This window comes from Miniopterus natalensis, chromosome 17 (assembly GCF_054644295.1).
Source record: "Miniopterus natalensis isolate mMinNat1 chromosome 17, mMinNat1.hap1, whole genome shotgun sequence".
NCBI classification, from domain to species: domain Eukaryota; kingdom Metazoa; phylum Chordata; class Mammalia; order Chiroptera; family Miniopteridae; genus Miniopterus; species Miniopterus natalensis.
In genome coordinates, this window is record NC_142097.1 from 24,433,409 (window position 1) to 24,460,404 (window position 26,996).

General features: G+C 57.6%; 1 protein-coding gene across 3 annotated transcripts in view; it reads right to left on the minus strand.

Annotated features, from left to right (window-relative positions):
• The window catches only part of RARA (retinoic acid receptor alpha), a 43,784-nt gene that overhangs the window by 4,937 nt on the left and 11,851 nt on the right, over nucleotides 1-26,996 (minus strand). For 2 of the 3 annotated variants that reach the window (XM_016202248.2, XM_016202247.2), the window contains exons 2-5: nucleotides 17,821-18,360; nucleotides 3,792-3,940; nucleotides 2,331-2,472; nucleotides 140-300 (exon numbers count right to left, since the gene is read on the minus strand). In XM_016202248.2, the coding sequence (XP_016057734.1) occupies nucleotides 140-300; nucleotides 2,331-2,472; nucleotides 3,792-3,940; nucleotides 17,821-17,998 (630 nt within the window). In that variant the 5' untranslated portion in view covers nucleotides 17,999-18,360. Of the gene's footprint in view, nucleotides 1-139; nucleotides 301-2,330; nucleotides 2,473-3,791; nucleotides 3,941-9,116; nucleotides 9,727-17,820; nucleotides 18,361-26,996 lie in introns of those variants that run through there. The other variant, XM_016202249.2, reaches the window with a different exon arrangement.

The following is a 26,996-nucleotide window of genomic DNA, read 5'->3' on the forward strand; positions in this document are numbered from 1 at the left end:
GAGAAGAGGGGAAGGGAGGGCGTGGAAGCATGGCCAGGGTGAGGAGGAGCCGGCCTGGCCGGAGAACCCTGCGAGGGGCCATCCTGGGCCCGGGGCACGGGGCGCACCCCACCGCCCATCAGGCCAGGGGAAGCCGTACCGTAGTGTACTTGCCCAGCTGGCAGAGGGCAGGGAAGGTCTCCTGGTGCGCTTTGCGCACCTTCTCGATGAGCTCCCCCACCTCTGGCGTCAGCGTGTGGCCCTCGGAGCACTCGGGCTTGGGCGCCTCCTTCTTCTTCTTGTTGCGATCATTCCTCACAGCTGTGGGGACAGAGGCCAGCGGTCAGAGAGCAGGCGCAGGCGCGTCCACCCCGGGCCCATCCATCCCCAGCCCGAGCTCCCCCACCAGAGCCACTGGCTGAGGAAGTCGCCACGAGCGGGCACACGCGCGGGGATGCACACAACCATGTGCACACACACAATTGCACGTACATACGAGTACGCAGGCAGATAAGGTATCAACTCACGGTCCACCCCTCCGTGCCCACGTGACCCACACACCACGTCCTATGTCAGGACGCTGGGGCCATAGCACCAGCCCACGGTGCCCATACTCCCTCGCCCCTACTCCAGCACACACTCTGGAACGTGGGGTCCTAGTCTGAAAGCAAGTGAGAGACTGTCCCACCTTCGTGTTCTGCCTCCCTGCCCCCCACTCCCTCTGCTTCCAGGAAGAGCAAGCAGCCTCCACTGGCCCCCAGCCCTCCTGGCAGCAGTCTCCCTGGGGGTCCCTGGGACTGGCTCGGGGAGGAAGCAGCTCCTCTCCTCGGGCAGGGGAGGTGTAGGGCTCCCCAGCCTGAGAGTGGGGGGCCGGATGGGAGAATCTCTCGGCCCATTAGCTGGGGGAGCTGACAAATCACCAGGGGCGCTGAGCCGCACACACCACTCGGCTTTAAAGAAGCGATGGGGTCGTTACCAGCCGATTATCCCAGACACACAATCACTCACAGGGCCAGTGGTGGCGGCTGCTGACGCTGGAGGAAGAGAGGGTGGGGGCTGGGGCCCCAGGAGGGGGCAGTAGGTTGGGGGGGGAGCTGGCATAATTTGGAGATCACTCATGTCGATTCTGCAAATTCAATAAAGTGCAAGGGAGAGAAGGGAGAGGGAGAGTGGGGGGATAATTTGGGAAGAGAAAATTGCAGCTGTGACAAGACGTTTATCATTCGGAAGCTTTAATTCTATTGAAATGGCAGCTGCTCAGCTCCAGGGCACAGAGCAGCCAGCGAGGAGGGAGGGAAAAGGGGAGATGGCGGTGGGAGGTAGAGGGGGTCCCCACCCTGGTCCTTCTGCGATGAAAAGCTCTGGGAGTGGAAGGTGGCAGAAGCAGAGAGAGGAGGAAGTGCTGGGCCCCGAGGGTCCCAAGTTGTCACCCATTATGCAGCATGGAGCCGCCACTTCCTGGGTTCCTAACAAGGCAGCCCCTGCCTCCTGTGGCAGGAGGTGGCAGGATGATGCAGGACCCCTCCTCTCCTGTCTGGGGCTCTTTGGTCTCCCCGCACCCCTACCCCACTTTCTTCTTACACTGCCCAACCTACAAAGGGCTCGAGGGTCCTGCAGCCCCCTCCCCCACCCCATCCCTCAAGGCTCAGGCTCCATGGCAACGGCCACGCAGACAAGGAGGCGTCTGTCAGCGTCATTTATCTCTGACATCATCAATCACTGGTCACCACAGCAACACCCATGATTCAACACAAGAGGGTCTCCCTGTCCAGCCCTCCCTCCTCCCTCCATCCAGCCTCAGCTGAGCCCAAACTGGAAACCCCCGTCTCCCTAGAATCTGATAAATCCCAATTCTCTCTTCTGACTCCAGGGCCCAGGCTCCACCACAGGACAATGGCTTTTAGATCCCTGTGCCAGCCACACATCCCCAAGACACACACACGTACACACACACACACCCCCCCAAACGGCACCCCTCAGTGTGGGTACTTCCCTAAGATACACAATCCAAAGGGACTTGGGGATGTTTCTGAACCCTGCCCCAAAGCCAAGCAGGGCCTGGAAGCCAACTGGCCTGTAGCAGATACACAAGCACACACAGCCAGCAACGTGCAAACAAGAACGGCTGTCTGCACATGGACACACAGTCAGCTAGATGCACAGATAGGTCCTTGCAGCTATACACAAACCAGCCTTAAGCATGAGCTCACACACCATACCACGGTTATGCAAGTTCACATCCCTACATACACATCCACCACTCCCACCCCCCACCCCCCATTCCCCTGGCCTTTAGGAGCAGCACAGGCCCCGCCTAGAGTATGGCCCTGCCCCAGACCCCTGGCACTCACACTCTTTGGACATGCCCACTTCGAAGCACTTCTGCAGCCGACAGTACTGGCAGCGGTTGCGGGTCACCTTGTTGATGATGCAGTTCTTGTCCCTGTGACATGTATACACCATGTTCTTCTGGATGCTGCGGCGGAAGAAGCCCTGAGTATGGAGGGGAGGGAGTCAGATCAGCCACACCCACAGTGAGAGCCATACCAGCCTGTGGCCTCAGCCAGGGGTACAGAAGGCCAGGTCGCTGCTGCCCCTAAGCCTTTGGCCATCACCTACCTGAACAGGACAGATAAGGTGGGAGAATGGCTCACCTACAAGGATACCCCTAAAAGAACTCCAGTACCTGCCTCTACACTGTGGGTAGGCAGAGATCTTCCCACAACCCACACCCACAGGCCCTTGCTGCCTCTTTCCTTGGGGAAAGGACGTCAGGACTGCTAGTGAGTCAGGAAAAGGGGAAGATGGGGCTACATAGGAGAGGGGCAGAGCTCTGGAACCCACAGCCCCGGGCTCAGAGCACAGGAGGAGAAGCCCAGCAGGAAGAGGCCTTGCAGGGACACACACAGGCGGGCGGGCAGGAGGGATGGAGACTCACACACTCTCAGGAACGAGCAGCAAGACACGTGTTCGCCAACCAGGGAGGTGTGCAAAGACTGATCACAGGTGAACCATGGCTGGTTAGGGGCTCCACACACAGGCTAACCAGAGACAGACTGACAAGATCCCGGACAGACAGGGAACAACCAGACAGGACAGGCAGGCACACACACCCTTGGGCCTTCTGCTTTGCCTTTGATCTTGGCCCCACACCTGAAACAGCAACTCCAGGCTGAGAGGCAGTCTGGAGCCCTGAGCCCCAAAACTGTACAACTTCCGAGCCCCAATCTCGAGAAGACGCAGGTATAGAGGCTCAGGCCCTTGGAGATGAGGAGAAGCCATGCCCACAGCCACTGGGAAGGTGGCAACCACATTTGTACCCTGGAGCCTAATGTGGGCACAGGGAAACCCAGCCAGACACTGAGGAGCCCACAGCTTGAGCATCTGAAGGAGAGGCCAAGGCAAGGCGCCTGCTCCTAACTGCCTCCTGCCAGGCTGCCATGGGGAGGTTCAGGCAGGGCCACTGGGGGCAGGCCTCCTGGGTACCCAGCCAAGAGCCAGTCAGCAGCCAGCTCACCATGGCAACCTGGGCAGCGGTGGCAGAGCAGGAGTACGCCCTGCCAGCTGGAGGATGGAGACAGGAAAGGAGCTCAGGCAGGAAGGGACCTCTTTGGTTTGGGAGACCCCTGCTCATCTATGGGGGGTTCTATTGCAGGCTTCCTCTCCTCCAAGGCTGCTGCCACCTTCCACACAGGAACAAGTGCAGCAGCTTCAAGGACACCCCGTACCCCCAACAGCACACTCCCAGGACATAGCAGTGGGGACATTCCATGTATCTAATCAGGACTGTCTTTCCCAGTGACTCAACTCACCTTGCAGCCCTCACAGGCGCTGACCCCATAGTGGTAGCCTGAGGATTTGTCTTGGCAGACAAAGCAAGGCTTGTAGATGCGGGGGAGGGGGGGCGGCGAGGGAGGGCTGGGCACTATCTCTTCGGAACTGCTGCTCTGGGTCTCAATGGCTAGAGAGAGAAGAGGGAGGGGTGGTTAGAGACCCAGGTTGCCATCCTTAATACCGTGCCCACCCATCCTGCCTCCTGATCTCTCCCAGGGGCCCTTCCCAGCCTCACCACTGCTGCCAGGATTCAAACTCAGGGGCAGGACCACAGTCTCAGGAATGCTGGGACTCCCCAGCCAGACTTGGGGGGAATGAGGCTGCCAATGAAGCCATCAGCACCCCAACACTCCTATCTACTTCCCTAGGACTCCACCTTCAAACCCAGAAAGATCAGATGATAAACCATCACATTTGTATGTGGATGTGGCTATACCTGGGCAGTGGGGGTGGGAGTCGGCATCTCCCCAGTGAGGAAGGAGTTAAGGCCTATGAGGAGGGAGGGAAGAGGGCATAAGCTAGGAGCAGAGGAAACTGGGGTCAACAGGATATTCGAAGCCGGCCACTCCCCCACCCCCTCAGCTGGCTTCCGCTCCCCCCTCTCCTCTCTGACAGCAGCCACAGCCCCTCCTCCACCCAAACAATCCCCTGGCCAGGGACTCAAGGCACAGCTAGCAAAGAAAAGTTGCAAATGTTAGGGCAAAGCAGGCAGAGACTCCCTGATAAGCAGGGAACCCCCTACTGGAAACAGGGAGAGGAGTCCCTATGGGCCCCGGAAGCCCCTTGCTCTGGGTGCCCAGTCTGGGGGGAGCAGCATGACAATGGGGGTCTGTTCCCATCAATGCTCTGTCTGTCTGGCCTCAATACTATGTCCGGGTTACTACCCCCTCCCCTCCTGTTATTGAGCTCCAATAGGGCAGCCAGGAGGGCTGACCCAGCCACCGGGGCAACCCTCACTAGCCAAACCCTCCCCAGTGCCTGGCCCCATGCCCATCACCCCAGGCAGAACAGGGCTGAGCTGGGTGGGGGCTGTCTGTGCCTAAAGCCTGGGCAGCTGGCGGTAAACTGTGCTAGATGGAGAACTGTGACCAAGGCCATCCCAGATTCCCAAGGGACCACCCAGCATTCTCCTGAGGCCCTCACCAAGTCCACTGGTCCAAAGATGAGGGGCGCCAAGGATGCCTCGCCAGTAGATAGATCCCTAACTCCTCCCACACTCCAAACTCCAGCACACTGGGTTTGGGCATTCGAAAGGGCTCAGAGCTCCTGGTCCAAGCACCTTATAGCATGAGTCACATGGTCCCAAGGTCCAGACACAGAGAAAAGCAGCACCTGGACACTGGGGGCTGGCTGCATGCTACCACTCTCCCCCCTTACCTGCAGACACACCACAGACTGCCAGGCAGTTGATGACAGGGAACCAGGCCAACAACCGTGGCAGAGCTTTCCTGGCTCTTAGTAGGGCCTGGGCACCACTTCCCTTGTCAGCCTGGCTGACCAGCACTGCTGTGGTCCCACATCCCATGCCTGCCCAGAGACCGGCCCACAGCAAAGGAATAGTGGATGCCCATACCTCCACCAGTCCACAGACTCTTCACTGACCTTGCCTCCCAGCCCTCACCCCAACACCAAACTGCCCTGGCCTGGTTTTCCCCCACCTCTGTCTCCCAGAGGCCAGACAAGCAAATCAGACAGGCAAGAGGCCTGAGAACAGCTGCTGGGGTGGGGGGCAGGGTTGGGGGGCCTGGGTGAGGCCAGGAGGCAGAGGGGTAAGCTACAAAGGAGCCCTTTGTTGTGCTAACTTTTTCCAAGACGTAAAAGGAGTAACAATAGACAATCCAGACTGGTGTGGGGGGGTGTCAAGGGCACAGGGGTGTGGGGGGGCTGTGGCCTAGAATCCCAGTCAGTGTTCCAACAAGCAGAGGATGACCTGCCTCCCCTCCCCAGCAGCTCCTTGCCCTGGGCCAGCCTCCCCAAGGCCCCACCTCTAAAATGGACCAGACTGGAGGGGAAGAAAGGACAGGGGGAGCTTCTGGGTACAGAGTGGGTGGAGGAAGGGAGGTGGGGCATGGGGAGACACACAGGATACCAGGATGAGGAACAGACAGCTGTAAGGTCAGAGTCAAACTAGTGGGACAAAGGTCTGTAGAAATTTGGAGCTCAGGCAAAGTCTGAAGGGCGTTTATGGAACTGAAAGAGTGTGCTTTTTAAAACTGTTTTTTGGTAGGATAGGGAAAATGACCCACTGTGGGGGGTTACAGTTTGGGCTGGGTGAGGAGGCCTTTCCACCCACCAGGCAGCAAGCTGGCCACCTCTGAGGCTATAACATGGTCTATATTCTCACCTCCAGCACATCCCACCTGTCACCCAGGTGAGCTGCAGTTTCCAAGAGTGCCCTTTGAACCCAGAGTGTGGGCCCAGTGCCCACCTCCTCAGGCCTCCAGCCAGTAGCCTGGGAAGGCATGGGGCACTCTGGGACCCTCACAGCCTCTGCAAGAGTTAAGGACACAGCTCTGTCTGCCGTGGGGTTAGAGCTGGCCTGGCCTGGCCCTTCCCCGCTCACCTCCCTCCCCAGAGGCCCCAGCCCACAAATCTCTCCTCTTCCTGTAGAAAGACTAGGCTGGAGAAGCACCACACCTTCTCAGCTCAAAGTTCCAGCGCCCAGCGCAGGGCTGGCACGGGCCCAGAAAGCCTGTGTCCCCTCCGCCAGCGCTGCCAGGGGGCCCCTCCCCCTCTCCCCTCCGGGCGGACAGGAGGCGCAGAGCGCTCCGGATTCCCCACGCCCCAGAGCCGTTCGCAGGCTCGCTCAAGGGGCCGGTTTCCTGGAGGAGATCAGGAGGAAATCAGCCGGGCCCCCGGCCAGCGGCTCCCCTCCCAATCCAGCTGGCGCCCGCTCCTCTGCAGCTCCCCTTGCAGCCCCTGCGGAGGGATGGGTAGGGGGCGCAGGGCCCTCGGTACTGCCCTTCCTCCTTGGGGGAGGGGGCTCGGGTGCAGCTCCACATAAGAAGGCCCCTAGCCCAGTGGCCACCGATAAGCATCTATCCCCCACCCCCCCAGTACGGGGCCACGTGCTTCACATTCTTGGACGTCTGGGAGCGGGCGGAGGCGTGAGCAGCAGAGATTGGTGGGGACAGATGCAGAACCACATCCTGTGTACCCCTTGTCCTCTAGTGCCCCCAAACAGGAGCTCTGGGGAGGGTGGCAACATCCCCAGGACCTTGCAGGACTGAGAAGGTCTCCTCTCAAAGCGGGCCCGCTGTCTCTTCCCACCTTTGGTGGAGGAGGCAGGAGGGAGTGGAGAACTCAGTGTGAAGGGGCTGGAAGGCTCCTGTCACCAGAGGACCTCCACACACATCAAGGTAGTGGTAGTGACCTCCTGTACTCTAGACAGGGTCTGGTCGCCACTTCCAGCCTCCAAGTATTTCCAGTGCCTCAGAACATCCCTCCCCCAGCTCACAGCTTTGGGGCTGAGCCCACCGACAACCCACCAACATACATATACCTACAGGGACTACAGACCAAAGGCCCAGGCCTGGAGCTCTACCCCACCCCAGACAGGGTGTGGGAGACAGGCCTCCACTTCCCCATCGCCTGCTTCAGCAAACCCTCAGACTGCTGGACTCCACAATCCTGCTCTTCTCCCTTCAGTTGGGACCAGGAAGAGCTGAGCTGCCCCCGCAGGCAAAGGAAGAGAGTGGCTAGAGCCCAAGGTCTTCCATCCCTGCTTTACCCACAGTCCTCCGGAAAAGGCAGCCAAGGTGGTAGAGGAGGTAACCCTGGCAGCTCTGCCCCAATTATCCAACTGGGGGGGGGGGGGACGACACACCTTCCTCCAGCGCTGGGAGGATGGGAAGAAGGGTTCTGGTGTCATACCTCTCACCTCTCTGTTTTTTGCCAAAGTCGATCCATGCTCACACCTCTGTCCCTCCCACAGTCTGCAGTCTGCAGCCTCCCCCAGCCAATCTGCACCCCGCCTCCCTCCCCAAAAAAGGTCAGGGGATCAGACAAAAGCAAAGGCTGGGGTTAAGGTGGCTCTGGGAGGGGCAGAGGTGGGGTGTCTCTCAGTCTCTCTCCTAGAGCAAAGGGGCTGGGGGTTGCCCTTCAACCCTCTCTAATCTGCCAGGCCCCCAGAGACCCACTCCACCCCTCCTCTCTTGCAGGCAGGAGGGAGACAGCAGGTTCAGGAGGATGGGAGAAGCTCCTGGGAGAGTTGAGCCCTGAAGGGAGTGGGGAAGAAACCCTGAGCCTTTTAACAATAACCCCGCAGCAAAGTGCCAGCTCTCTCCCACCCAGGTACACTACATCACACAGCTGGGTATGAACACACCCAGAAGTGCACCCCAGGCACTCACAGCTCCCTCAGTGCACAGAGCCCCTCCCTACTGGAGGAGCCTGAACCCAGGCAGGAGACAGTGAGGAGGAGGTGAGCAGGCTGCCAGGACTCCAGGGTTCTCATCAGCACCCCTCTTAAGAAGGGATAGTCCAGTACCTGTCCCTATCCCCAAGTGAACACAGGGTAACAAAAGGACATGGCTGGGTTGGGAAGGGATGTATTCGTTTCCAGAGTAGCCCCAGACCCACAAAACACACACTCATTCCCCAGAGAACAAACCGGGTTAAGATTAGGGGAGGAAGATTCTTCCCACCAGAGCAGCTCTCCCCTTCATTCCTGGGACAGAAGCCTCAAAGATGCCAGCCAAGTGTCCAGAGCCAGGACTACACTCAGATGGACAGGCGCCCCTCCCCAAGATGGGTCACTTAGGATGGCAGAGGGGTGTCTGATGAAGTTGCCCCCTCCTGCCACACCGCACTGCCAACACCAAAGACATTCAGTGCTTCCCTGACACCCACTCTAAGGACACAAGGGCTGGGTGGGATCTGGGGAAGAGGCCCCTCCTCTCCCCTTCAGGGCAGACAAACCCACAAATGGGACCTTTACCTCACCCTCCAGGGTGGGAGAAAGGACCACTCTGCTGAGAAGCTATTGGATTCCAAGCAAGAAGATATAAAGTGAGACAAGGGGCTTCATTTCCCCTCCACGGAGTGGAATGATAAATGAACAAATGTTTCCTGAAGGGAGGAACCCCCAAAGTTCCTTAGCCCTGATATAACAGAAACAGTGCCTGGGGTTACTATGGGCATTGAATTGTCCAGCAAAGGCACCAGGATTTCAGCAAGAGACAAGGGAAAGTAAAGGGGAGAGACAAGCCCCCACCACGCGCCCAGGCTCCCCCCTCCCGAGGAGCGGGAGACCCACTGCCCACCCGCACCCCTTACAATGGGAGAGGGCGGCAGGTACCTACAGTGGTTTGAGCCTTTCCAAAGCGAGGTCCGGAGCGGGGTGGAGTAGGGACCGGGGGCGGGGAGTCCCTTCTCCGGGAGCAAACAGGCCCGGTTCTGGTTATAAAAATCCACCACCAGGAAGGGATTGGGGGTGGGGGTAAGCCCCCCCACTTCCACACTCTCGTACATCTCCGCAAAGACAAGAAGTCCAGGCGGGGAAGTCCTGAGAGTGGTCTCCCTCACTCAGCTGACGGCGCCATCCCAGGAGAGCAGCTGGGGGCGCGGGGCACGTCCCCCGCCCCGACTGGCGGCCCGGGCGCGGGGGCCGCCCGTAGCCGAAGTCCCGCGTTCAAGTCGGCCCGCCGCTCCGCCAGTTCCAGGTGAAAAGCGGGGAAGTTGAGTGTGCTGGAGGACGGTGGGGGGGTGTCCCTCGACTGGCCCCGGGAACGCCAGGCCGAGCCTGGGAACTCAGCGGCTTCACCTCGAGGGGGCTCCCGTCTCGAGTCTCATGGTGTTCGCGGCAGAGTCCCGCGGCTCCCCAAGTGCGCCGGGCGGGGGCGGGATCGGCATCGGCACGGGAGGCGGGGGCTCGCCGAGCACTTCCTCCTCCCCGCCGGGGCTCCCGGGCTTCTCCCCCGCGAGGACACCGGGTGGGGGTGGGGACCCCGCGCGGCCCCGCCTCCGCCGGGCCAGTCGCTGGGGCTCCGGAGGGGCGCGCCGCAGCCCCCTACCCCCAGCCCGAGCCCCCCTTCCCCTGCGGCCCCACCCCCTTTCCTCCGCCCCGTCCCGTCCAGGCACCGCCCCTCGGCTTAACCCTTTCCCGAAGGGTCCGGCTGCTGCGGGAGCCACGCCGGGACTGAAACCGAGAGGCGGGACGTGGATGGGGGAGTAGGGGGAGCCTGGGAAGGGGGAGGAGAGAAGGGACAGAAAGGAAAACGCCTAGAGGAGGAGTACACCGAGTGCAGACGGAGGCCGGGCGCGGGGAGAGGAGGGGGCTCCGCGCAGAGGTGAGGACGGAAGAGGGGCGGGCGTCTCCCCCATCCCAGTTCCGGCTCCCAGCCTCCCCCGAGGCTCGGTCAGTCCCCGAACCGGCGCAGCCACGGCGGGGGAGGTGTTGGTGCGGGGTGGAGGGGGGTGGTCCCGGTGTCCTCCCCTAACACCCCCCCCCACCACCCAGTCTGGGCCTCATTTGCCTAATGCAATGCGGCTGAACTCTCGCTGAACTCGCCTGGCGGCGCCTCACCTCCGGGTGACCCACCCACCGCTGCCCGTGACATCACCCGCTCGCCAGCCCGCCCGTGGGGCTCGCCTGCCCGGCCCCCTGCCCGCCGGGCTGGGCCAGCTCCCCCCGACGCGCGGAGAGTGGCGGCGGGAAGCGAAGGGCCGGGGTGCGTGTGGTCAAGTGTTAGCGCCACAGACGCGGCGTGCCGGGTACCCCGGGCGTGACACTGTGCAGCTCAGGCGCTGTGTAGGATTGAGACACCCGGCTTGTGTCATTGTCTGTGACATCATGTGTGACTGGCCGCCCGCCCGCCGCCGGAACCCTACCCGGCAGTGTGGGTGCTTGGACACAAATGCAAGCAGCCGGGGCTCTGCTCCCGACGCTCTGCGTGCTTCCGGTGAGCAAAGCACCGCCCAGTGTGCCTCCCAGCCGCTGAGCCAGGATCTGTCTACCCCACCGCACAGTCCAGCCCTGGAGAGATCAAAGGATGGGCTGGTGCCTTACAGCTGACCATTTCCTCCTGGAAGCCCTCCGGATGCCTGTTCATTGGGAGAAAGGCCTAGGTTGGGTAGGTCCGTGAAAGGGGCTGCTCCTGGAGGAGAGGGTATCCCATGACTCCCTCTGACCCTGTGACAGAGCTCCCTCATCCCAAAAGGGGATAGGAATTTACATGCTTCCCAAGGATAGTCTTCTAGAAACTAGGTTCTTAACGTACGTATATTGTCATTTAATCCTCACAGCCACTCCGAGAGGCAAGCGGGCATTTATTCCTATTTTACAGCAAGGCTAGGTGGGTTGTCCAAGATCACACTGCTAATAAAGGGCAGAGTATTTGAACCATACTCTGCCATGCCAGGCCAATTCAAGAAATAAAAATGGCCCTCGCTGGCTAGTTCAGTGGCTAGAGCGTGGGCCTGGAGGACTGAAGGGTCCTGGGTTTGATTCTGGTTGCAGGCTCAATCCCCGGCTGGGTCAGGTTGCATGAGGGAGGCAACCAATTGATGTGTCTCTTTTACATCGATGTTTCTCTCTCCACCACCAGCCCCCCTCTGAAGAACAACGGAAAAAATATGCTTAGGTGAGGATTTTAAAAAGAAAGAAAGAAAAATGTATTTTTTGAGCACCTCCATGTGGATACTCTGGTCAGCCTGCCCTTGCAGATCTTATGGAGCGACAGCCATTAAGCAAATATTTGTGATTATATGTGTGTGTATAGCAAACTGTGATAACTGGTATTATGATACAAGTATAGTGTGCTTTGAAGAATTAATGTAGATATTGATTGAGGGAGGACCTCAAAGCAGAGACCTAATTAGTCAGGCAAAGAGTAGGAAGGAGTGCAATCCCGTAAGAAAAAGAGCCTGTGCAAAGGTCCTGGGGTTACAGAAGTTGGTGAGTTCATTCAAGGAACTGACAGAGGACTAGGGTAGATAGAGCATAAAATTCAAGAGGAAAAGGAGCACAAGACCAGGCTGGAGAGGTGGGCTGAGGCCAGACCAGGTGAGCTTGTTGGCTTCAATTAGACTTGGATTTTATCCTAAATGCAAGGAGAACCCACAGGAAAATTCCAGGCAGAGGAGAGGCAAGTTCTGAGTTACAGCATTATAAGATCTTTCTCGCAGGTGTGTGAAGAATGGATTGTAGGAGGGCAAGAGAAATCAGAAGCTACTGCAGCACGAGGGTAGTGCAGTCTAGGAAACTGGAAGTGCTGACAGAGGAAGGTAGATTCTTGAAACTTTTTGAGAGTAGAATCAAGGGGTGGGGCTAGGAAAGGAGATAGCAAAGAGGACTCCTGTGTGGCTTGTGCAACAGCAAAGTTCCTGAGGCTAAAAAGTAGAGAAGTCTACTGGGCTGGGGGGCAGGTGGGTGTGGAGCTGCAGATGGAATGCTGGGGTCTGGGGCATGAATGCAAGCCTTGGCACTGGATGAGACTGCTGGGGAAGGCAGATGCTTCCACAGCCCTTGATATCTTTCTTCCCAAATGATGTAGCTCCTGAGCACCAGTTATGTGCTAGGCTCTGTTCACAGCTGTGAGGTACTAAGGGGTCTGAGGCTGCCCCTGCTGTCAAAAACCTGGGGATAGGGGAAACATCTCCTAAATGATTACAGCTCATAGCAGGAACTAGATGGGGAGAAGTCACTTCATGGTAGAGATGAGTGTTGAAAGAGAAAAAAACAGGACCCACAGACATTCAAAGGAGGGAGAAAGAGCAGCAAGTTATGGGGGACATCTCTGAAGGTGTCTGGAAAGAGGCTGGATTCAAGATGTTCCTTGAAGGCTGGATAGGATTTCTGGAGCTGGAGAAGGGGAGAAGTTGGGGGTGAGATGCCTGTTCTGGGCAACAGCAAGGTCATGGGACAGGTCAGAGCAGAACACAGTGTCCTGGGGCAGTGGGAAAAGAGGGAAAAGGGAAGGCCAGCCCACTGGGTGGTGGGGGGGGACTCGATGGCAGCTGTCTGCAGGCCTGGGGTCTGTCCTCTGCTGCATCCCCCACAGCTCCTCTAGGGCTGTGTGCTTAGCAGGCCTCAGCAGTTGTGGGCTCAAATGACCTGGCCCCCACTTGTGCCAAGCAGGGCTCCCTCCTGTCCCCAACCCCATCTGGAGAGGCTAATAAACAGGAAATCATAAGGCTCTGAGCCAGACAGACAGCGGGTCCTGGTACAGGGTGGCCATCCCCCAAGACAATTCTTAGCTCCACCCCCCATCATCACTGCTCATCACTTCAAGGGTACTTGAAGCTCACCCAAGCCCTCACCAGCAAGCAGGTCACCATGGCCTCACAGGGATGGGTTAGAAGCCTTGCTTTAAAGAGGAGGAAACAGACTCAGAATTTGGGTGACCTGCCCAAGGCCAAACAGGAAGAGCTGTCCTTTAAGACTGCTGCCCACAGGGGCTTTGCTCTGTGGGCTGGTTGAGGTTCCCAGCAACCCAGTAGTCAAAATGGTGAGGGGACGGCTTCTATTTCTGATCTAGGCAGGGCTGAGGGCCTCCAGTCCACCCTGGGAGACCCAGCTCCACTGGCTGTGCAGACTCCATGAAGGAGAAAGAGCAGGAGCAGGAGGAGGAAGGTGGTGTAGGCACCACCCCAAAGTAATTTGAAGAAGGGAAACTTCCTCTTTCTATAGACGCTGCCCCTGAAGGGTAGTCAGGGCCTGCACTGGCACATCCCCATGGCACATGGCCCTTAGCATGGGGTAGACCTAATGTCTCAGGTCTTGGCCAGTCTGAGAAGAGGACAGGCTTCCTTCCCTGAGTCCCCTCCCCCAGACCATGCTGGGATCCTGCCCAGAGGGGCCCTGTGCATTATTAATGCTGCCAGATAAAAGGTGAGGGGCCCCATTTTCATTCAAAACCCCATCCAACTATCTTTTGGCTGACTCTACATTTTGGACCCCAGGAAAGGCGTTGCTAGCAGTACAGCCCCCCACCCCCGGGCTGTGCCTCCTATTGTCCAGGGAAAGAGTAGGCAGGAGGGAGGAAGGGAGGACACAAACTGCAAAGGAGAGAGTGGCAGAGAAGACAAAGAGGAGAAGGGCACACCCCTCCCTCTGTCTCCCCAGGGTCCCAGACCCTAGGGCCATTCCCCAGTCTCTAGGCGCACACAGCGAATATGTGGACAGAAAGGAAAAGTCTGAGCCAGTCTTTCGGGGCTCCCATTCCCAGCTCCTCTACTGATTGCTTCCAACTTCCCTCCGCCTACCCCACAGATTGAAACAAAATAAGAATATGAACTGTGGCTTTTACACTCTGTTCCTACAGTGTCTGTCTGGAGATGGGGGAAGGTTGCCTGCTGAGCTCTGCAAACTCCTGCGGGCTGCAGTGGGCAGATTCGGGGGTGGGGATGGGTGTGAACAGATTGTATCCGCAGCTTCCAGGACAGGATGGAGATCTGGCCCAGGCCTCTTATCGCTCTTTCCCTCCAGCTTTCAGGATCCAAAACAGAGAAGAGAGGGGGAGGCTGGGGGGGGGGGGGGGGGGGGCCTTCCTGCGCCCCCTATTGGGGAAAGGCGGGAGGAGTTCCTAAGGCAGAAGCAGGGTTTCAACATTGGCACTGCCCCCTCAGGCCTTCCCACACCGAGGAGTGCCCCCCCAAATACCCTCCCGCAGCTGCCAATTTGGATGGTGGAAAACAGCCCAGCTTTCCTGGTCACTGAACCCAGTCACAACCTCCACCAGAGCTGTTTCCTCTTGTGGAAATGGCGATAATGTCCCTCTCCCAGGATTGTGGGGATTAAGATTTGTAAAACAGAGATAAAGTCCCACACACAGTAGGTGCTCCACAGATGTTAGCAACCGGTCTTTCCAACTCCCCCCTAGAAGGGCCTGGGTCCCTTTTCACTGTCACAGTAGCTGTACCACAGCACTGGGATAGCAATGACCACGAGCACGGCACACAGCTTATGTGGATGATCTTACATAGATGACCTTGCCTAATCTCAGCCCTCTTAGGAAGGTTCTGGTAATATCCCTGCTTTATAGACAAGGAAACATGCTCAGAGAGGTTATCAGATTAGCAAGTGACAAAGCCTGAACTCAAACTACACTGCCTACTCCACCGTGGAATTCCTGGGGCAAGCACACAAAAAAGGCAGGTTAGTTTCCCCTCCAGCCTAGATGATAAGCATTAAAGACCTTCCCCTCCCCAAATACACACCATAATCCACTGACCACTCCCCCTTAAACACTCTATGCCCTAAATCACTTCCCCTCCAGCATACAAGCTGTGATACCCCTTCCCCAGCTCCTCAGATTGCATTCCCCCAAAACACACTCAACTCTCTGACCCTGTCACCCAATACACACAAACCATTAACTCCTTTCCCAACACACACACCCAACCTTGACCCCATCCACCCCTAAAACATACACAACCCTGACCCTCACTACAATGCACAGCCCTCCATAGTAAATACCAGTCCTTGGATGAGACCGAGCCCCAGGGGCTGGTTTGGGGTGGGGGATCCTGTGCCACCACTCTGGGACCTCCCACTCTGGCTCCCTGAGAGACTATAGCAGGACAAATACCCATCCCTCCCCATAGTGACCTGGAGAATATGTCACTCCACAGGCCACCAGGTCTCTGAAGGGTACACCTAAGACACCCAAGGTCCAGCTTCCTCCCAATCTGGGGAGAGGGATGGGAGGGGGAGAGGGAATGTCCCAACACCTTTGTTGGTAGAAAGTGGGAGGAGGGAGCCTTATCATCGAAGTTTCCTACAAAAGGTTGGCAGAGGACCAGAGCCTATCATTGTTCCCTGTGGGAATGGGGGCATGGATGTCCACCTCTCCTAGGAACTGCCTGAGCGCAGCATCATCCCCGAGCAGGGAGAGCAGGGAAGGCGAGGCTGCCTCCATCTCCCATGCATGTGAATTTTGGTCTGTCGTGCTTCCATACCCAGAGCTGAGGGCCAGGCTCCCCAGCCCTGCATGAGGAGGGAGATGCCCCTGGTCCCAGAAAAGGGGGATAGGGAGAAGCTCAGAAGCTGGGGGTCTGGGTAGGAAGAGAAGCTGCTGTTGTTTACTAGAAAGAAGGGGAGAGGAGCAGGGAAACTCACAGGCTCACATAGGGAGGGGGCAGGAAGAGGCATTGCCTAACCTGGGTGGAGAAAGCCAGAGAAGCCTCTACTTGCCTGAAACGTGGGCACCCCACCCTGGGGGGAAAGGTTACCAGGGTGGGAAGTGGGGAACCCGGAAGCCCTCCCCACCCACCTCTAAGAAAGAGGAAGAAGCTTGCAGCAACATTCAGAGGAGGGCAAAGCATTTACTCTCCTGGCACAGAATAGGGCAAGGACAGGGGCCAGGCCCCCTCCCACCCTCTGGGAGTCCAGCCCCAGGGGAGCAGTGTCTGGGACTCTGTTCCCATCACCTGGGGAAGGACAAGTTATCCATAGGCACCAGGTTACAGCTCCCAACTTCTCCTCCCTAAAAAATCCCACCCTAAAAAATCCCACCTTGGCAGGAAGTAGACACTCCAGTTATCGGAGGTGGAAATATGAACCCCAGTCCCTGTAGACACAGCAACTACCCCATTGGGATACTAGGACCCACAACCACACCTATCCACTCCCCAGCAACCCTGAACCCAGAGACTGGCCTCTCCATCACCTAGCACAGACTGGAAGACCAGGCCAGAATCGGTTCCCGACTCCCAGGTCACTATGCCACACGCCTCACATCCTATGAGAGGACAGAAGAGAGGAAGGAAACAGAAGACGGAGGTGTAAGAAGGGGTGGTGGTGGAAGCTGAGGCAGTATCTGACTGTCCCCTTGCCCAGGGCTTAAAGGGTGGGGGCCCAAAAGAGCATAGACATGGAGCTCCTACTCCCAGCAGCTGGTGGGGCCTGGGAGGAAGGGGGCCTTGGCGGAGTCAAAGGAGGCAACCAGGAAGCAGCGGTGGTGGTGGGCACTGGGCCAGTGTGGGCAGTGAGGCGCCCAGCCAGGGCCTGCCCCAGGGACAAAGAGACTCCCTAGCTCTGGGGAGAATGTGCTGCCCCCGCACTGAGAAGGGGGCACTGACCCAGCCCAGCCAGGCGCACAGGGCAGCGGTGCCAGGCAGCTTGCCAGTGGCTGTGGGAGAGGCAGTGGGTGCTGGGGGCAGAGTGTTCAGTCCCTGCCCACCAGGAGAGGTGGGACACGTTTCCCAGGTCAGCAGCTGACCAGCCGGCTGTGGCCTATTCTGCTTCTTCCACCCTTCCTCCAGCCCCAGGCCAGGCCCTGGCTCCCTCCTCCCCCCAGCCCTGGCCTGGCGCCCAGCTGGGCCCTGGGGGCCAGAGTTACTGTAAGCGGCCTGGCAGGCCTGAGGCCTGGACTCTGCCAGCTGGCCATAGCCACCGCCACCTCCCACTACCTGGCTCGGTCAGCCAGGGAAGGGTACTGAGACCCCTGTCCAGCTAACAGGCAACCCCCATGGCAGAGGGAGGAGGCAGAGAGAAAACACAGGCCCTGCCAAGACCATGCATGTGTCCACAGTCAGAGTCCAGGCCCAGTGCCCCTCCTGGGACACTTGCCCTATCCACCAGGCTGCTCATGAGTCCCTCCCTCTCACCCTTCCCATGAGGTGGAGCTGGCAGTGGGAGGGGGTTCTAGCAGCCTACCCCTCTCTACTCCTTCAAGCCCTTTCCCTCAGAGACACTGGATTGGGTAGGGAGTAGGTGGGTGCCACTCTCAGTAGAGCTGCCATTTCCACCAAATGTCGAGAGGTTTGTTTACCCGCCTCCAGCCTCTGTGTCCAGTCCTTGGAGCTATTTATAAGGCCCTCAATGGCACAGCACAGGAGAGGGCTCGAGGGGCACCACGGAACAGCACTGTTTCATCTCTCCATCCGCCCCCAACATCAAACAATCACATGATCAGACTACAAGCCTTTCATCCTCAAGCCCCCCAAACGATGGTCTGGAGAAGACCTCACCACTGCAGCAGAACAGATGTACCCAGAGGCCAAGCCCCGAGGCCTGCTGCCCTCCAAGAGCTCCCCCACAGAGCCTCCCGCCACCCCACTTACTGGCTGGGGAGGGTGTGCTGTAGCCGCTAACTGGAAGCTGGTGCTGGAGAGTGGTCAGAGCGCCTGGCGGGGAGAGTCCACCCAGCATAGGGGGAAAGAAGAAGGCATAGGGAGGCACCGGGTACCCATTGAGGTGCCCTCCCCCAGGTGTTGGGCAGGAGCTGCTGTTGCTGGCCATGCCAAGCAGCCACAGTCAGAAGGCAGGCAGACAGTCTGGCGGAAGGCTCTGGCGGGCTTCAGGCTGCCCCTCCTCGGGGCATGGGGCCTGGGCCCAGAGGGGGTTTGGGTGGTCAGCCCACCCCCCCTTCTGTCCTGGAGCCGCTGTCCAAGGCTAGCAGGCTAATCTCAGCCTCCTTGAGCCCCCACTCTCGCTGGGGGCCAGGGATGGGGGGATGTCCCAAGAGCCGGTCCGTTGGTCAAGCAGTTCTGTGAGCTGGCACTTTTCTGGGAAGGTCCAGAGCTGGCCTTCAGGACGCCGAAAAGGATGCCTCTCCTAGATGGGCCCCGGCTAGGCGGCTGGGGGGGCCATGTCCTGTGACACTGCAGAAAGAGGAAAGACAGGTGAGTGGGCACTGAGACTCGGGCACACGGGCATTCCCCGTGGAGCTCCCCAACCTGGGCGGCCGGAGATTTTCCCGTGGCACCCGGCTGAGCAGACAGCTGGCACCATGCCTGGCTGGCAGAGACAGCCTGGGAGCAGGGCCCAGACACTGCTGGGGGTGGCAGGACAGCACAGCCAGGCTGGGGAGACAGGGACTGAACTCAGAGCCACGGAAGGCCTCTCACCCACAATCCTGAGGGTAAAGGGTCCACAGTGCCACCCCAGAGGTTCCCTGTGGCAGAGGCAGGCAGCTGAGCTCCTTCCCCCAGTGTGGGTTACCTGAGGTCAAGATGCAAAGAATGAGAGCTGGAGGGTGGTAGGGAGGGGGAGGAAAAGCCGCTTCCCTAAAGCATTGGCACTTCTCAGAAAAATGACTCCTAAACCAGGGGCCCCTCTTACACCACTTCCCCCCCAAATCCAAGCCCCAGCACCCCAGATGGGTTTGTCCCACAGGCCAGGGGAGGAGACCTGTTTACATATCTGAAAATAGGGAAATGCGAACTGAGGACTCCTGGGTATCACCCCCAGTGCTTAACAGCATGATGGGCAGGGAATACATTGAAGGGGTGAGGGAGACTGATCTCAGAGTTCACCCACACACTCTGTCTGCAGAAGCAACATCCTTAGAGGGGTCGAGGTGGGCAGGAGATGAAAGGCTAGATGCCCCCCACCAGTGTGTATACAGATCCACACCCTGTTTGTTTGAACAGCTGCGACCATAGGACACGCACAGATAACACCACGGGGGGGAGAGAAACAGAGATGAACCCAGAGACTCCATGACAGAGTAAGACAGACAGCAAAGAGGGAGAAAAAGAGAAGCAGATCCACAAGCAATGCTTCCAATCCACTTCAGCTATACAGGACGACATACATCCATAAATACATATAAATGCATGTATATATGCACATGTATGTAGTACATACATGAGAGACAAAAGAGAAGACAAAGAGAAACAGCCAATCAAAAATGCAATGAGATACCACTTCACATCCACTAAGATGGCTATAATCAAAAAGACTGATAATAACAAGTGTTGGCAAGGATGTGGGAAAATTGGAACCCTCATATATTGCTGGTGGGAATGTAAATTAGAACAGCTGCTTTGGAAAACAGTGTGGCAGTTCCTGAAAATGTAAAACAATTGTCATATAATGACCCAGTAATTTCACTCCTAGGTATCTACCCAAGAGAGATGAAAATATCAGTCCACACAAAAACTTACACATGGGCGTTCATAAGAGCATTATTCATAATAGCCAAAAAAGTAGACCGGCTCGGCTGGGCGTGGCTCAGTGGTTGAGCGTCAACTTAGGATCCAGGTGATCAGGGTTCGATTCCCGGTCAGGGCACATGCCCAGGTTGTGGGTTCGATCCTCAGTCAGGGGCATGCAGGAGGCAGCCGATCAGTGACACTCTCATCATTGATGTTTCTCTCTCTCTCCCTCTCCTTTCCTCTCTGAAATCAATAAAGATATATTAAAAAAAAAAAGTAGACCCAAATGTCCATCAACTGATGAATGAATAAATAAAATGTTGTATATCCATACAATGGAATATTACACTGGCATAAAAAGGAACAAAGTACTGATACACACTACAATATGGATACACCCTGAAAACATTATACTAGTTCTAAAAGACCACATAGTGTATGATACCATTTATATGAAATGTCCAGAATAGGCAATCTATAAAGACAGAAAGTAGATTGTGGTTTACCAGGGGCTGGGGTGTGGGTTTGAGGGAAATGGGAAGTGACTGCTAAGAGTATGGGGCCTCTTTTTGCAGTGATGAAAATTTTCTAAAACTGATTGTGGTGGTAGTCGAACAACTCTGAATATACTAAAACCATTCAATTGTACACTTTAATGGGTGAATTTTATGGTATATGAATTATATCTCAATAAAGCTGTTAGAAGAAAGAGAAGGGAGGAAGGGAAAAGAAAAAAAAAACAGGGCCACAGGGACCCAAAATAAGGACTGCCTCCTTTCCCAACCCCTTGCCCCCAAGCTCAGACCATACTGAGTTCCAGGCTCCAGACTCCGCAGGCTCAAACCTGGAGTCCAGTGGACAAGCACACAGCCAGCATTTGGCCAAGCACCATGCCTGGGAAGGGGGAGTTCCTGCCAAGGCCACTGTGGATGAAGCCAGGGCTTCTGGACCCAGCTGGACCAGGCAGCCAGCCTGTGCCAGGGAGGGAGAAGTGGGAACAGGTACTTGCTAGGGAGGGGGCAGCTCTCCCAGGGGTGAAATCTGGACCTTGTTAATGACCATGATTTTTACTGTTGCTAATTAAGACAACCATCAGACCTCTGTACTTGCTCCTGAATGAGGTGCACCCTTCCCTCCCTAGGCCCCTGGGGATTCCCTCCCAGGTTGAGAGGGCTAATGTAAGAGAAACAGGGGCCCCACCCATTGGGCCAGCTGCCGCCCTGGGCCCCCCACACCCCTGTGGGGCCCCACACAACGGAACTCAGGCAAGGGAAGGAGGGGTTGGCTGAGCCTCATCAGCATTGATAGATTCTCTCACACTCACACACACACACACACACACACCACTTGCAGAAACTCATGCACACAGGTCTATGGAAAGCGTACGGGTGGGCAAGAGCACGCTTGCACACCCAGCTTGTGTGTGTGTGGGCACGCACGGGAGAAGAGGGAACGTGGAGATATCATCTCTCCACACCTGGGCTCCACCACACAATGAACATGGTTCTGGGCTTGCGTGCCCAGCCCCAGGACACAGCTCCCCGCAGACGCAACCACAGCCTCACAGTTTGCCAGGCTATATATCCCCTGGCCCTCTTACAGCCAGGCTGGACTCTCTACCTGCCTCCCTGGGGTCCAGGGCCCCAAGACACACTGGGCTCCATAGGAGCACCCTTTGAGAAACACTCTGGAGGATTCACATCCATACTGAGGCCTGCCTCCCTGAGGTGAGGCCCAGGGGGCTGAGGCCCAGAAAGCTGTTCACTCCAGACTCCAGGCATCCTGACCCAGCTTTTGGGGGCTTGGGGGATGGGTCAGTCAGTCCAGTAGGACCCTCTGGAGCCCACCGTTGCCCCCAGAAGAGAGGTAACTATAGTCGCCTTAATGCCTCAACTCTGCCCTTGGGGAGTTTGAAATTGAACCAAACTTCAACCCCCCCCACAGATACACACCCCAGGGAGAGACTGAAAGATCTCCCCACCCCCATCTGAGCCTCACTCCGCCTAACCCGCCTGCAAACTTCGGTGCAAAGTTACTCAGCCCCTTGGGGAGGGCCTTTAGCAGCAGGAGGGGGTAAAGATCACAGAAATGGGCCAAGGGCCAGGCTGGTGAGGAAACAGGGATGGGCAAGGGCATGGATGATGGGGACAGAGCCAAAGAGCACAGGCTCTGCCTCAGGAGGTCCCTCTGGAGACACCTGGGCCCCAGCCCCCTGCACCCAGGAGTGGAGAAGAAGACACCCTCACAGAATCGAAACCAGCACCAAAGAAAGGGAAAACAAACTACCCACATCCAACCTCCACCCTATGCCAGCCACCTCCACTGCCCACGAGCACCCTCCCTCAAGGGAGAGAAAACCACAGGCCCACACCTCCGATACACGGAGCCTAGACTCAGCACAGCAGAAAAAGGGGCGGGGGCTAGAGTGCCTGCGACCAGCCACACACCCCTGCCAGCTGGGGCCTCCCTAACCAGGGTGCCAGAATCCCTCTCCAGGGTCAGGTGTCCCCCAGACACTTGTATTCCCGAGTCACATGCCTAGAGGAAAAGGCAGTTGCTGGCTGAGCCTTGAAGACAGTAGAAAAAAACAGAGGTTTGAAGGGTTAAATCTCAGCTCTGCCACTCTGGGTGACCTTAGGTAAGTCACTTAACCTCTCCAAGCATCTGTTTGCTCGCCTATGGACTGCCCACTTCAACAACTGGTTGTGTGATTTAAGAGATAAAAGTCCTGGAAAGCACCCAGCACAGCGCCTGGCACACAGGAGGTGCTGGGCAACTGGGTCGCCCCCCCCCCCCCCAGCCTCTCAGTACAACCCAGTGCCTCCCTGGGTGGTGTCTGCTCTCCCTTCCCTCTCCCCAACCACGGTTAGCATCTGTTGACAGAGCTGGGCAAGAGAATTACCCATTTTCCTGGGTCTGCTTCCTCCAGACAGAGGAGAGGGATGTGGGGAGAGGGATATTCGGGGTGTGGGTGGAAGCCTGACCACAACCCTTTCCCAAATTCTCTTCTTTCATTTCACAAACCAAAAAAGGGAAACCTTTGGATTTGGGGAGGGGAAGAGGGGAAGAGAAATTGACCATTTCCTCCCCTAACTTCAGGGGAGAGGAGCCAGGGGTCCCCACACCCAGCTGGCCCAGCCCACCCTCTTCATTCACTCTCTCCTCTCTGTTGCCCAGGCTCTCCTGAAACAATGGCTCCCAATGAATAGAAGTCAGGCAGTCCCAGAGGGGCTGAGAGAAGGAAATCAGGATTGGGGAGCTTAAAAGAAGGGGGCACAGGGGGTTTCCTAACAATTCTAGACAGTCAATGAATCATATGCAAATGACACCCAAAGCTCAAGCCCAACTTGTAGGGGGTGGTGATGGGAACTCCAGCCCTGGCAGAAATAAACACCTGGCCCCTTTGGACCCCCTACCCTGCCAGGAGCACGGCAGGGCTGGACAGGGCAGATTTCAAACCAGAGCAGTGGGCTGGAACTATTTATAAACTTTCCAGGAAAACACACATGCGCACACATACAAAGCCACAACCTCCCCCTCCTGCCATGCTCCTCAAATCTACGGGCAGGGGGTGGGGAGCAGTGATGACCACTACTCCCTTTTTCCAGGGGTCCCTCTGGCTGAGGCTTTTTCAGGTCTCTCCTCCCCAGCAAGCCCACAATCTGACCACTCTGGTCCTTTGTTTACCTTCTGCTTACCAGGGTCAGGGCTGCAGGAAGGAGACCACCCCAGGAGTGTGTGAGGAGCACACGGGCTAGGCTGGGACAGGTGGAGGGCACTTCTTCCCCATCAGCCCCTCAGAACCCCAGGCCTGCCTCGCTGGGGCTAGGACTTGTTTGAAAACCTGCCCCAAGCATGTGCAGGCCTTGCACACATCCTTGGAGGAGCTGGGAGACAGCTGAAGTTCAGTGTCTTCATCTGGATGCTGCCACTGCCCCACTGCTTCAAGACCCATACCTGGTTCAAGAAGAGTGGGTCTGATGTCTACCCAACTTCTGCACCACCCGGCCTAAGCTTCTGCCCCAGCTATGCAGGGGTATCTGACCTCCACATGCCACAGTCTCAGCAGTGACTGAATTACAGGCAGAAAGGGCAACTGGACAAGCCCAAGCCCAGGACAGGGCAAGTTCTAGGAGGGGGAAATGGGGATCTCTGACGGGCAAGGCAATGCCGGCAACTCCTGCACTCCCAGGGACCACATCCCAGAGCCCGGTGGGAGCTGTGGGCAGGACCTCCAAAGCCCAGGGTGGCTGAGGATCTCCTCTGGAACCAGAGCTGACGTCTCCTACTCTCAGAGCAGAGTAGGTGAAAGGGCAGGGGGCAACTCAGGCCTCAAGAAGAGGGAGCAGCCCTGGGGAAGGAAGAAACAGGAAGAGGAAGAGATGAGCCAGCCCAGGCCACAGCCAGACCACAGGAGTGTGTGGACCAAACAAAGGCAGCTCTGTCCGGGTAGGGGACCAAAGGGGCATAGACAAAAGGGGACCCCCCCAGCTTGGAAACCACCGTCCCCACACCCATCCTGGCATGGGGCTTTCCCCACCCTCACCTTGGCAGCTGCCCCTCACCACTGTCTCCCAACCTCCAGTGTAGGAAGCACAACCCTCTCACAATGGGGGTGTTGGATGGACAGAGCACACAGGAAGCATGCGCGCGCGCGCGCGTGTGTGTGTGTGTGTGTGTGTGTGTGTGTGTGTGTGTGTGTGTGTGTGTGTAAGGTTACAGCAATGCCCCAATCCCCTCAACTCTGCCCCAATCCAGAGACAGGCTGCCAGCAGGACTCAGTGCTACCAGCCCCCTCCCGGTCAGCATCCCTCCTTGGGGACCCAGGCTGCAGGGAAGCCAGGAACGCACCCCCCCCCCTCAGGATATCCTTTTGGCTCTGACCCCAGACCAGGCCTGAGTCAGACTCTGCCCTGCCCCATACCCCGCCTTTCATCGACCCCCCAGGAACTTCCTACTCCAGCCTATTCAGTTGGGGCTAGAAGTTGGGGGAATCTCTTCCCCTCTCCATCCCAAGCAAATAGAGAAGCCCAGGAGGGGGTGGAGAAAATGGGTCACAAAGTCCTATGGCTTGCCTCTTAAAGCACAAGGCCTGTGGAATCAGGAAGAAGCTGGTACAGGCTGTGAGGGGCACCACCTCCTCCCTCAAAAAAACACATACAACCAGGGATCCTGCCTAGAGCCCCACCCCACTCCAGCCTCGACCCCAAGAAGCCACAGAAACTCCCTGGGAAAGGTAGTTTCCATGAGAGCACAGGAAGGGAGAAGCCTCCAAAAGCAAAAGGAGACATGAACTGGCATCTCTGTTACGCAGGGGGACCCAAGCTGGAGGGGACAGGGTCTGCACAGCTAGACTCACATAGTCAGCCACAGTCAAGCACAGCCAGATGTGTTCACAGTCTCCCCAACACTCTGTAGCTGCGACTCCTTCCCACAGATAGAAGTCTGGGGGGTCCTGGGGGACCACACACACTCAGCCTGAAATGGCCCCCAAGGCAGGCCCCCAAAGTCCCCCCTAACTGTGGGTCTAGGGGGAGGGGCATTTTCCTCCCCACAAGAACCAGGGTAGTGCCTACAGTGGCCATCTCCATGGTAACCAACAACAAACATCCCAGGAACCACACTGAGACAGGAAGTGACAGTCACATGACAGGAAGATTTTTTTTTTTCAATGTAGGGAGGGTGATGAAGATTGTTAGCAGCCCCTGGGAAATCAGCTGTACCCTAAGTTTGCTCCACTTGGAGCCGGAGGGGAGAGGGGTGGCTGGGAGGCTGGCCCTTCCCTACCGCAGTGTTCGAGGTTGGTTACAGTACTAAGGGACCTCCCTCCATGCCTGCCACTCACGGTCCCCCCTTGGTCCCCCTCCCCTCCACTTCCTGCCGTGACTGGAGATCAGAGAACTCCCCACCGCAGCTTCCCCTTCTCAAGTCTCGATTCCTGGGCTGAAGGTTTCACTGTGGGGCAAGGGACAGGAGGAAGAAGGGCTGGGGACCTGCAGTAGGACCCAGGGGACAGAGGCTCTGGAGGAGGGACTGGGAGGGAGCCACTCCAAGGTAGGTGTGTACACACAAGCACACAGCGAGTAGGTCACGGTGACACACACCGGGACACAGTGATACACAGAGAATGTCTGACCTCAGGCAGCTCTGAGGGGAGAGTGAAGCTATTGGATCCAGCCCTACGTGCTCCACTCTAGTGCTGTCCTGAGCGTCTGGGTTCGTCCCAGCCTTCTATTGGCCTCCAGGCTGGTGAGGTCTCAACTGTGCCCAGCCCCCACCCACCTCGCGCCTGCCTTTTGTGCTGAAGAATCCCCCTCCCTGCTCCAAGGTGCCCGCCTACAGAGGGCACCTTGGCCAGAGGTAGGGGGAATGGAACCTCCCTCTACCCCCCTCCCCTTCTCTGCAGATGTCCCAGACTATATTTAGCCCAAACCGGGAGGCCAGCCAGACCCAGACTCCCCACTGGCCCGGAGCTGAGCTCCCAGTTTTTATGCAATTAAAACATTAACAGAAAATCACCCCCATCCACACAACCCCACACCCCCAACCCTGCCAGAGCAGCAGAGCTCAGAAAACTTGAATAAGGGCAGCCCAGCTCTGCAGCCAGGGGTCACTGGACAAATAGCAGTAAACTCATACCCTTCGCCATCTCCCAGGCATGCCCCCATAGACAGGACAGGGACATTATCCATGAGATCAGGTGGACATTTGGGAGGGGGCAGGCTTTCCTGGTTCTGGGAAGGGAAAGGAATATCCAGTGGGTTGAGGGGGGGGTTGCCTGGTTGCAGAAATTCCACCTGTCATTTTGTAGCCCCCTCCCAGGCCAGCTCCAGTTACAGGGCTGGGGGTTGGCAACAGGTGCTGGCCAGGCTGGCAGCAGTCTAATCCCCCCACCCACTCCCCTCCCAGGCTGACAGTGGTGCCTGGAGGTCCCAGCAGGGGCCCTGGCTGGCAGGATGCAGGGTGGAAGAAAGAGGCATCGCTGCCAGGTGGCGGGTGGGGGGCAGCCCATGCCCCTTCTATAAGACCTGCCCCCCACACACACTCTGTGATGAGTGTTGTAGAGTCTGGGGAAGCCAAGGAAACCTTAGTTCCAAAGCGCCTATTTCATTTCCCCATGATGCCAGGCGGGCGGGCTAGAGTGTGGGAGGTCTGTCTGCCTGCCTCTTCCTCCTCCTCCTCTCCAAATTCCAGGAACAAGCAAGGGAGGCTCCAGTTGCGGAGAGAGGGAGAGCAAGCAGGCGGTCCCAGCTGGGGAAGGAGGGGGGGCGGTGACTGGAGCGGGAGGCAAGATCCAGACGGAGCAAGAGACACCCACACCCGAGCCAGACTGGGGACAGACGCACCAACCCTGACAC